This window comes from Teleopsis dalmanni, unplaced genomic scaffold (genome assembly GCF_002237135.1).
Source record: "Teleopsis dalmanni isolate 2A unplaced genomic scaffold, ASM223713v2 unscaffolded_contig_0287, whole genome shotgun sequence".
NCBI classification, from domain to species: domain Eukaryota; kingdom Metazoa; phylum Arthropoda; class Insecta; order Diptera; family Diopsidae; genus Teleopsis; species Teleopsis dalmanni.
Window position 1 is genome coordinate 1 of NW_024031669.1, and position 12,001 is coordinate 12,001.

At 32.2% G+C, this 12,001-nt stretch overlaps 1 protein-coding gene and 1 pseudogene across 1 annotated transcript; both read left to right on the forward strand.

The window, feature by feature from the left end:
* Positions 1-855: 855 nt before the first annotated feature.
* LOC119663314 lies at positions 856-3,196 on the forward strand. The gene is made up of 3 exons (XM_038072933.1): positions 856-1,129; positions 1,985-2,551; positions 2,664-3,196. Exons 2-3 carry the CDS (start codon positions 2,065-2,067, stop codon positions 2,903-2,905), a joined length of 729 nt encoding a protein of 242 aa, XP_037928861.1. The 5' UTR covers positions 856-1,129; positions 1,985-2,064; the 3' UTR covers positions 2,906-3,196.
* Positions 3,197-8,743: 5,547 nt separating this feature from the next.
* LOC119663315 lies at positions 8,744-11,735 on the forward strand (annotated as a pseudogene).
* The last annotated feature ends 266 nt before the right edge of the window (positions 11,736-12,001 follow it).

Consider the following 12,001-nt stretch of genomic DNA (forward strand, 5'->3'; position numbering starts at 1 on the left):
TATTTTAGTTCTGAATAAAATAAACTATAATACACACATTTTAATCATTGGATTTATGAACATTCCAGAACAGAAGACAGCAACTTTTAAGTACAAAAGCCATATTATTAGCAAATGCTATTATTAGATGTAGAAAGGTTATACAACGAGCAGATATAGGTATAACTTAACATACTTGCATATAAGAGGTACAGCTAAACATATTTGCATACAAAATAGCAAAATATTATTTTAATAGTATATATAATACCACAAATTTTCAATCCAATTCAGGGTCTGAAATTAACTTTCTACCCATTTACAACAATAAATTCGGTTTCGGCTGATATAAAAATTAAAAAAGGTTTTTTATTTTTTCAAAATAAAATAAAATAAAAAAAACTCATAAGTTAGATACGTATCCAAAGTAACATAAATATATAAAAGTCTATTATAATTAATTGTCGTATAGAGATTTTATATAATGAAGCCACATTAGTTTTATGTCGTTCTACAAATGAATCGACGGCTCAAAACAATTTCAACACTTCTGTGTGTGTTCTGTGATTAACAGAATTTTTTCAATAAGTTATGAACAAGAATTGCCATATCCACATTATAAAATTATATTGTATCAAGGCTACCATATTTATTTTTATTATTGATAGATACGTAATGGTTTTGTTGCTACGTTACACAGTTTATAAAGACATATCCAATAGAATTTTCTTCAGCAACATGGATTCAACCTACTGGAAACGAAATTATACTTCCTTTGAATTTAAAATCTAAAAAACAAATTAAATCAGGTTTTCCTTGAGATTTAAAAAGTTTTGACTTAGCATATTTGACAACATTTTCTTCATAATTTTTCAGAAACAATTTTGTGTTTATCTATTCAAAATTCCCGGTCACTTCAAAACATGTTTCGAACTTTCTTCAACAAAATTTTTTAATATTTAGGGTATCAAGAAGTATATAAGGAAATAAAATATTTGCTAACGTGCCATTGACAAGGTGTACAAGAATATATAGAGTCCGAAGATAACATTCGGAATGCAACCATCACGTTTTCCTATATATAATAAATCGTAATTCACGCTTAACAACAATTTCTCGTTGGGACATAAACTTCTAATTGGGATCCAAAGTAAGTTTATCGGTTGTTTTAAGACTCCATTAATCAATGTGCTAAAGTCAAAGAACGAAAGTCGTAAAGATCACTTTGAGATTTCATAACCTAAACGTTGACTCAAGCTCTTAGTGTATAAAAATTTATTATACCTATATTATTCATACTAGGTTGTGAAAAAAGTATTCTGTAGACTACTACATATGTATATAAAATAACAATGATTGATTATTGTCACAGTAGTCTGTCTGCGCGATTGGAGCTGACCTTCGCGGTCACTGGCTTTGTTTTTTCTTTCTTTCCCTTTTTCCGCCGACAGGCTTTCATTTGAAAGCATATAGAGCACCAGCTTTAGGCGGCCTCAGCCGATGTCGAGAGGTTGTTTCGACCTATGTGAAGAAAAAAATTCATCCGTAAAGAATTTAATTTTCCCTCTACCACCCATTTTTGAGAAACGTGCACGGATCCGCCATTTGGATACCCGCATTCTGGTGATTTTATATACACTTCAACGGAATTTATATAAAATATGCCTATTTCGAAATATGATTTTTATTCCCGCAGGAAGTTTTGTTGAGTGTAAGTTTTAATAATTTTTTATGACATCGTTCTTGTAGATCAGATATCAAACATGTAGTAAAACTGCATGACAGATATTGACAGTTTTGTATAAATTACAAATGCTCAGTTAATGACTGTAAATGCTAATAAACTTATTTTAGAGAGTCTTGAGATAACGTCTTTCGAGAAAACGTTCAATAAACAAATAACATAATAATATGGAATATGTGAAATCAATGAAATAATTCTAAAAATTGAGTTTGTCTAGTAATATGCTAAAAATTTTTTTCTCCCTAATAAATTTTGCTTTAGAACACGAGTTTTGTAACAAGAATTGTTGGCCTGACGTATACTAGATATTTAATACATAATCATTTAATAAACAAGTGAAAATGAATAAAAGTTCGATATCTGGCAATGCCACTAAACCTGAAAGTATAACATTAAAATATAAAGATGATGGAACGTCTGTGTCACCTAAGGATAGACAATATGGAGGAGATACAATATTTCAAAATAATGATTGCCCCTTAACAAGTGAACAATTCTTAAGAGCAAGACAGAAATTTGTTCTTCTTGAAAATGCAAATAGTACAAACGATAGGAATGCCTCAGCAGGAAAAGATGTTAATAAAAACAAAAACAGTTCCAAACCAGTTGAAGCAAATAGAAATCTTCCTAAGGAGTTTGCAGAGACAAGTTACTCAACCATTAACACTGAACATGAAATCAACCCTCCATTTCAGCCTCTACTCTATGAGGGATCAGCCTCCACAGTCTCACCTGTAGAATTGAATCCAAATGAAAACCTTATCTATAAAACTGAAACGCCAATGGCACTACCTAATGAAAAGCCATGCTGCAGTAAAGAATGTAGTGGTAAGTATTCTATTTAGGAACAAGAACGCATTTTTATACATATGTACATATTATGAAATCCATATTAAAATATGAATAATATGAATAATATTAAAAGTTTTGTTTGGAATAGGTACAACGGACCTCCAAAAAGAATTTGATTTTAAAACGATACGAAATAAATTTAAAAATTGGGCGGAGCCCAAAAACGATAACGTAAAGAGGTTAATAGCTAAACTCGAAAGAAAAACCAAGACTAGTGAACACGATGGAAGAGATCAAGTGAAAAGGAAGAAGGAATATGGCAAGATGATTTATGAGGAAAATAACACAGAAAATGATGAAGGCAATAACCATCGAACCAACCCGAAATAGGATCAAACTTGTGCCAAAAAACCAATGAAAAAAGTTGCTCAACTACTACTACTTAATTTTGGACTCACTTAACAAATCATATCCAAATAATGTCATCAACTAACATTAGGTTAAATTCTCATACCCGGATAATAATGACTAATTAATATTTACTAAATAAATGTATGAATAGTATACAAAAGTCATCCTGAAAACCTTAACACCCAAAACCCAAAACCCACATCCCACATCCCACATCCCAAACCCCAAACCTTAAACACCATTCAACTTTTATCTTAATAAATAAACATATGCATGAATTACGAACCAACAAGAGCTTTTATTTTATTTACCAGCAAAAGTGGATATCACTCGTTTTATTCAAAATAATAGAATAGTAATAGGGTAATAAATAAAAGAAGCTCATTACAGAAGTAATAACTAAGTGTTTCCCAGCTATAGAAATGGTTACAACGTGGAGTGTCTCACAAGCTTGTCATCTGACAAACAAATAAAAGATTGCCTAATATGACTAATCGTTCAAAAGTTACTGCTCTTTAAGGTCAACTTGCGATCAATCGATCACAAGTTTCTGTTCTTTAAACGTCGAAATAAAACTCGATGAATATTCTTTGTTCACGCATCAGCCCACATGCATCAGTGGGAACACGTACGTGAAAATCTAATTCTTCTGCGAATATTCTGTTACTTAGATCAATAACTTTTTCACTTGCCAGCAATACTAACTATGCGGTGCGTAAATTAAAATCATTCATTAATAATTAATCTTTATTTCACAATTTTATTTAATTCAATTAAACTATATTTGGATAGAAAAAATACTTCTTGATATTAGTAATTGAGATCAGTTGCAGGTTGGTGCTAAAATAGCATTGGACAAGATAGGAAAAAGACTCGAATATATTACTGAATAATTGTAATATCGAATTATATAAAAGTCCTCTATACGTACAGACGTGTTTTATAGTGCTCTTACAAAGTTTTACTAGTTAGCTGGTGTTTAGCGCTACAACTACCTTTGTATGTAAGTCTTCAGTACAAAAAATCAAAGTTCAAAAAGAAAGTCAGAAAAGAACTCGTTCAAGTCCCGATATTCGCCGTTCAAAAAATCCCGAACAAACTAAAAAACAAGCTAAATTAGATAGTTATGGCTAAACAATCCAAACCGTTCTATATATAGATTTTCAGTACTAGAACTAGAAGAAGAAGAAGCTGAAGAAGTGATGCAAGATGCCAAAAAGCCAAAAGAAGTTATGCTAGCGTGCTAGTGGTACAATCACCTGAATCTATTACTTTTCCAAAATTTTCGGATACAATGCGCGAAGTTCTAATAGTAGTTAAGCAAATGTTAGAACAAATCAGTATATTGATGAATATTCTTGTCACGGTGACAACTAAATCATGTCCGACAGTGAATTAAATACAGTCCTCTGGAATGCGAATGGGCTGTCAAAACATTGTTTAGAGCTACTAGAATTTTTGAAAGATCAAAAAGTAGACATCATGCGAATATCTGAAACACGTTTCACTTCAAAATATTATTTTAAAGTACCAGGCTATGACTTTTACCACACTATGCATCCCGGTGGAACAGCACATGGCGGAAGTGGCATTTTAGTTAAAACAAGCATATCACACTTTGAACTGCAACAATACCGCACTGAAGAGATTCAAGCAACCAGCATTTCAACAAAAGATTGGTGTGGCCCAATCACAATAGCATCAGTATATTGTCCACCAAAACACGCAACTAAGACGGCAACATATATACAATTCTTTAGAACTCTAGGTAACAGATTTATTGCGGGGGATTAGCATTAAAATGTTAAACACGTTGAATGGGGCTCTCGGCTTTCAACACTCAAAGGACGACTGATCCACTTTTTTCCATTTTTGTAAAAATTCACGATGTTGTCTGCTTTGAACGGCTATCAAACACCAACTGAACGACGTAGCTCGCTCAAAATTAGAAAGTTGCCCACTGGTAGATTACAGCTGACAGCAGCACTGTTGCATTTGGAGTAACTGCGCGGGAAATTCAAAAATTCACTGACTTATCACACCGCCCTCGTATTTTATTAATTTTCTTGATGTTTTTTTTTATTAAATGAAATTTCTAATGATATGTTTCCAATGAATTTAAAATGGAGAAAACATATAGCATGCTATTTCTTAAGAAAAAGTTGTTCACAAATAGGTGTTATTTGATGAAAACACCATAAAAAAACGCTATCAGGTAATTCCACTAAATCAATTAAAATTATTTTGAAATGCAATTGATTTATAACAATTGAATTTGTTCGGCGTTATTTTTTAAAAATGTGCGTTATTAAAAATAAAGATATTAATTGAAAGTTTCCAAATTCAGTTATACTGTCGACCATTTGTATATGTATATGGATATAAGATTCTGTATAAGTTAACACCCTGTATTACTATAACGGCACTTTGCCTGTATACACAATTCTATTGCGCATTAAAATATCTCACAACGCCTACTCGCGTTTGTGTAATTAATTTCAATCGGGCTTAATGCCTGTACTTCTTATGGCAGCACTGTTGCAAATTGTTTTCTTTTCATACTGCAAGTATCTTGTAGAAAACATATCAAGTATCATATGAAATACTTGATCGATGAGATATCCAAATACTATTGGATATTAATCTCTGGCTAGTCATCTGGCTATTGACGTCAAAGCTAAAGACGCTTGAGAGGCGCTGTAGAAAATAGAAGCTCCAATTCTATAGAATGGAGACAAGAAGCTTCTAAAATATTCTGATGAATTTTAGAAGTCATAATTCGATTGATCAATTCAATCCTGGAATTTTCATTAACGACTTTGGGCATCAGAAGGAAAACTTCTAAGAGTCAGTCGTTAGGAAAAGCTGGAAGAAGACAAGTCGCTGTTCGGAATAAAATATAATACGTCATTGGTAGTTGCTTGAAAGATTAATTCCTCGTCTAAAAAATTGTCGGAATAAATTTAAAGATAAATTGAAATATAAAAATAAAATTATATTCAATACTAATATTAAAAATAGTTTATTGAAAAGATAAATTTGAATATATCTAAATTAAGATAAATTGTATAAAATAAATATAAGTGTTAAATTTTAAGCTTCATAAATAAATCATATCTTTTTTAAAATGAATAAAATAGAACCCATTTATTAATTTACATAGTAAGGTTAGTTTAGAATTTAAATCTAATTGTTTCTTAGATAATTATAAGTACTGATATATTATTAACTATTAAATGAGACTAAAACATTTATTACGAGTACAGCAACATTAATTTATTTTATTATTAGGTTTGAGCTTAATTACAGCTTAAATTTAATAAAACTCTTAAAATAAGTTAATCTCTAAATTTCTTGTAAAAAAATATTTTATTTTAATTGTTTATTTTCTTATTAATTCTATATCTATTTTATTACCCGAGCAAAACTCACCAAACAAATACTTTCAGATCACTTACTAAATTTGCATTTAAAAATGTTACATCCAAATAAGTTCACAAATAATTTTAAATTTTAAATAAATACTTAACAAAACCAATTATTTTAAATAGAATATGTTGACTTATGCAATTTTTAATATACGTTACGAAACCAACAAACGCAAATATCAATCCTTTCAAAAATTGCAGCAAAATAGTAGGTCTGTTCCACGAGCTACTCATAGTAATACTCAAGTAAAACACAAGTAAAATTTACACGAAAATACACGAAAAATTTGCTGGTGGAACGCACTTGTGTATACACAGTTTTACTCGAAGTTACTAGGAGTAGCTCGTGGAACAGACCTAATATTTATTATTTCAAACAAGTGTGAAATTTACAATTGTGGAATTGTGAAATTGTGAAATAAAATCTGTGTGCGTGCAATTTTTTTCTTAACACCGCAAATGTGCGTGTGCGTATTTTAAAAACAATTTCCACTCGCACAGTGCAGCGGCACCACAGTCCGCTGCACCACTCTGTTTTAAACCATGTGCACATGTATATTCATATAAAAATGTACGAAATATACCATCGTATATAATAATATAATATAATCCATAATAATATTATAGATAATTATATTTGAGATAATTATATCTGCAACAAATTGAGCTAAATTAAAGCGAGTGGTAACGAGTGTATCCAATTCTGCGCTGCGAATCACTACGCAACAGTTTGTTGTTAGCGATAATTTACCATCTTTAACTAATCGACGCTAATCATTCGATGCTGTCATAGCTTTCTTTCACACTGAAGCTCGGAGATCATCACTTCATGCAATTTCGAAGATTTGATTAAGGCGAGTTAAAATCATAGATATTAATTTTTTTGCGCAGATGTACATTAACTATATCACAATCTATCATTTGCGGTTAAGTGCTTAAAGAAGTTCAAATTAAGTTCGTTTAAGTGGTACCTGTGAATAAAAATGTACGTCTTTTTTGGTTCTACAATTATTGTGAAATGAACAGAATTTTTAAAAACTGAATTGCGCTATTTGGAAAATTATTTTTTAAATGAAATTAATTATTGCCTAAAATTTTGCTAATATTTTGCTAATTGTGCAATAACTAATAATTGTGCAATGCTAATTGTGCATATAACATGTTCTATTTTTTTTGTTGTTTTTGCTGAGCGTCGTTTCGGTGAACTGTAAACTTTGTCGTCTGTGCTTTTTTCCACGTAAGGAACAGTGGCACAAAAAAGAATAAAAAGGAATAAAAAAGCAGCAGTTTTCGAAGCAACTGGTAGTAGAAATGAATGATTAGAAAATGTATAAATTCATGCTTTGCTTTCAATTTTAAATATATAAAATTATATATTTACTTTAATGGTAATTTATTTAATGGTTTTTGTTGTTGTTGAATGGTCTAATATGCAACTTATATGCAATCTTCATTCCATGCAGTTGCACATAATAAAGAAAACATTCGCATATACAAGTGTATATGTATGTGTGTACAGTTGTGTATAAATATTTTTTTTCTTAGCACTTAGAATGTCGAACAATTGTCAAAATGTGCTGCCATCGGCGACGCAATAAGTGGAAGCCGCTTTGCTTTACGAAGAATTAAAATTCCAATAAATTTTGGAGTTGTTTTTGCACAAATGCATGTGAAAATAATTAAACACATAATTTCATTTTAAAGTTTTAATACATCTTTAGAATGCAACGCGGAAGAGGTGCGGAATATAGAGGTGGTGGAGGAGAACGCGGAAGAAGTTCTGAAAATAGAGGAGGAGACAGAGATAGACGTGGCGGCGATAATGGTGGTGGTGGCGGCGGCGGCTATCGTGGCAACCGCGGTGATGGTGATGGTGGTGGCATCCGTGGCTGACAACCTCGCGGCGGCGGTGATGGGCAACGTGGTGAACAACGCGGTGGTGCAGAGCGTAGACCTGACATGTATCGTGGGCGCGGTGATGGACTTGGCAGTTATCCTGCCTCTGAATCATCTGTAAGTAAGAACAAATTTAAGATTTAAAGAGACTTGATTTAATTAATTTTTATTCATTTGATATTAGAGTTTTGGTAGTTTGCCGTCAACAGCAAGTTGTGGATCTTCTCATCAGTCCGATGTGTCCATTTCCAGTGTTTTCATGAGTATGCCATAAAATATATTATTTAACCAGACTTATGTTGACGTAAATATTTTCCTTTAGTTCTCCCAGTGGTTCTCCCAGTTCAAACGTTCACCAAAGTCATGATAACACTGAGGCAGCAACTATTGGTATGCAGATTATGACAATAATTATGATTGTTCTTTCTATGATATTTTATATTGTTTCTTTGTGTTGTTATATCCATATCTATAGCTGCAATTGACCAAATACGTGGCATGCGGGGAAAACGTATTTTAACTGACGTTATACAACATATTCGACCAGTGTCGTGCGTAAATAAGCAAGGTGCAGTTGGTCGTCCAGTTATGGTTCAGACGAACTATTTTCGTCTATTAAGAACACCGAAATCGGTTATACATCAGTACCGTGTTGATTTTGCACCAGAAGTCGATTTGTTACATGTACGTCGTGGAATGATAGGACAGTATGAAGATTTGTTAAGAGGTTACGTTTTTGATGGTACTTTGCTATTTTCTACACAAAATCTGAAAAGTATAATGGTAAATGATGTCCATAAGATACTAACAAAGGATCGTGCAGGAAATACAGTACAAGTTAACAGCGGCTTTAGAAAATGTAGGATTTTTTGAGCAGCTATTCCGTTCGCATTTCATTTGTTTATACCAATTGAGCCGTTTGTCAAATGTGACCCCCAGATATTTTATGCTTACCTCCAACCGTAAATCCGCGTAACCGACGCTCACACTTGGAGGATGCTGCCTTCTCTTTCGTATTATGAATATGGCCTTGGTTTTGTTATTGTTAATTTTAATCTTCCATTTCTGTAAGTATTTCACCATGAGGTCAATATTTCTGGACGGAATGTACGTGAAGCTCAGAACTTCGTTAAAACATGTCAACGTGTAGCTAGCGGCATGAAGATGCAAATTGATGAACCAAAGTAGTAAGTAATTAACTAAATGTGTATATCTGAATAACTAGTTCAGTTATTTAAATATATTTTAAAACACTAAGCGATGCAGTCGTTTTAATATATTTTTTTTGGTCACACATATTTTTCATCAGTCATTTTTTGGTCAATCATTTTTTTGGTCAAACGTGTTTTTCGTCAATCATTTTTTAGATCTATCATTTTTTAGTCAAACATATTTTTGGTCAATCCATTTTTTGGTCAGCCACTTTTTTGGTTCATCATTTTTTTCGTTCAACATATATTTAGTTCGTTCAACATATTTTAGGTTAGTTTATACTGGCAATCCTAATTGGCCCACTTGGGCCAATTGATGGTTTACCGTATAAGAACACAAAGCTTTAAAAACTACCTCGACCCTGTGACAAAGCCTAAAATGCTCTTTGAAGAGTTTAATGTGCAACTAATTTGCTATTTATATTATGAAATATAATTCATTTTCCTTTAGTAACAAATATGATTAGAAAGGATAATATGCTAGCTGAATTATTAGATTAGGTTAACACTTTTCTTTTATATTAATACCAAAAGCTAGTTTATTTCTTTATGCATCTAAACGTATGCCATCTAAGTTTGCCACCATCTTCATCTTTAGGCATCTTTATTGCAAAAGTCAGCAGAATGAAGGACAGAATAAAGATACCTACCTTTAAACTGTATGAAAAGGACTGAAATTTAGTGTGGGCCGCGTTGGAGGAACTTAGTTTCGGGAATGTATGTCCTGGAGCCATTTGTCTAACCCGACGACCAAGCGTTTGTGACCATGTTATCATGTTGATGTCGTATTAACCAGTGCGTATCTGTAAAGAAGAAGAAATTACACGACGATACATGTTTTTTAGGATGTGGGTGGGTGACTGATGAGTCAAGGTGAGGAAGATTATAGGGATTGGGGATATATTTTGGTTAAGCTTGCCATACTCGTAACGTGTTTTGATTGCAAATAGTACAGTTCCACGATAAGTAATTCCAAAATCTTTTGCTTAAACAGACCTTTAGAAATATTTGAACGATATGTTTTTGTGCCCAACTCACAAAAATCTGGGACGAAGATCTTCTTCAATTCTAACTCGTATGATGACATTTAAAGTCACCTATCCAACATAATTATATCGCAATTACAATATGTATATATAGTATTTAGATATTCAGCTATTTTGATGTTTTTTTAATGTTCTTTTGTATTTTATTTTAAAGTATCGAAATGAAGGATGACAGAAATAATTCTTATGCTTTAGCTATAAATGCTGCTGCATCTCAAGATCCGCAGATCGTTATGGCGGTTCTTTTCAGTCCCAACGAAGAAAAGTAAATATTAAATATTTCTAAATAATCACGACATTGTTGATATTATTTATTGATTTGCAGATATGCTGTAATTAAGAAAAAATGTTGCGTTGATAGAGTAGTTGCTTCATAAGTTGTGACTATGAAGGTTATTGCACCTCGTCCAGAAAAATTGGCTGGTCTGATGTCAATAGCAACGAAGGTTGTCATACAAATGAACGCTAAATTGCGTGGAACTCCATGGATGATTGATATGCCTAATCTTGGTATTATGACATGCGGTTTTGATGTATATCATTCAACTAAAATTAAACATAATTCATATGGCGCATTTGTTTCAACAATGGACATAAAGAAGTCATCAAGATATTATTTATTAGTCCAAGAACATGTAAAAGGTCAAGAATTATGAAATTATTTAACGCTAAGTGTAGCGAACGCTTTACGGGCATTTAAAGAGGAGCATCAATGCTTACCTGAACGTATAGTATTTTATCGTGATGGAGTTGGTGATGGTCAGCTGCACCAAGTTGTAAACCATGAAGTTAAAGCTCTAGTCAATAGATTAGACGAAATATATAGTAGCGTTAGAAGTGCACGTTCACGCTTCGCATTTATACTTGTATCTAAAAGAATCAACACGCGATACTTTCTTAAAGGTCGCCATCCTCCACCTGGTACCGTTGTGGACGATATTATTACTTTACCAGAGCGTTATGACTTTTATTTAGAGTCGCAGTCTATATTCCAAGGTACGGTTTCACCTACCAACTACAACGTTATACACGATACAACTGGATTTAAGCCAGAACATATTCAAATGCTAACTTATAAAATGACGCACATATATGGTATTATAATTGGACTGGTACCTGCCGCGTACCAGCAGTGTGTCAATATGCTCATAAATTGGCATTCTTGGTAGGTGAAAACATCATGAGTGCTCCATCTACTGCACTCGAAAAGAATTTATATTTGTTGTAGGAAATATTTTTTCCTTATAATTATATTTAATTTTTATTTTTTATTAGTTGACGGCGGTGGAGACGCTACAAATTCACTTTTTATTTAATTTGTTGCACACTGAGGTAACATAAATGCTAAAATAATACCTCATTCTTGAGTTTAATGAACAAACTTTTAGTAACTATTTGCTTTAATTTGAATATTTTTATATAAAATACAAATGAAATTTAAAAAATTTGAATTTAATTTAAACAAAAACATTTAGATTCCATTTTTGTTTGGTG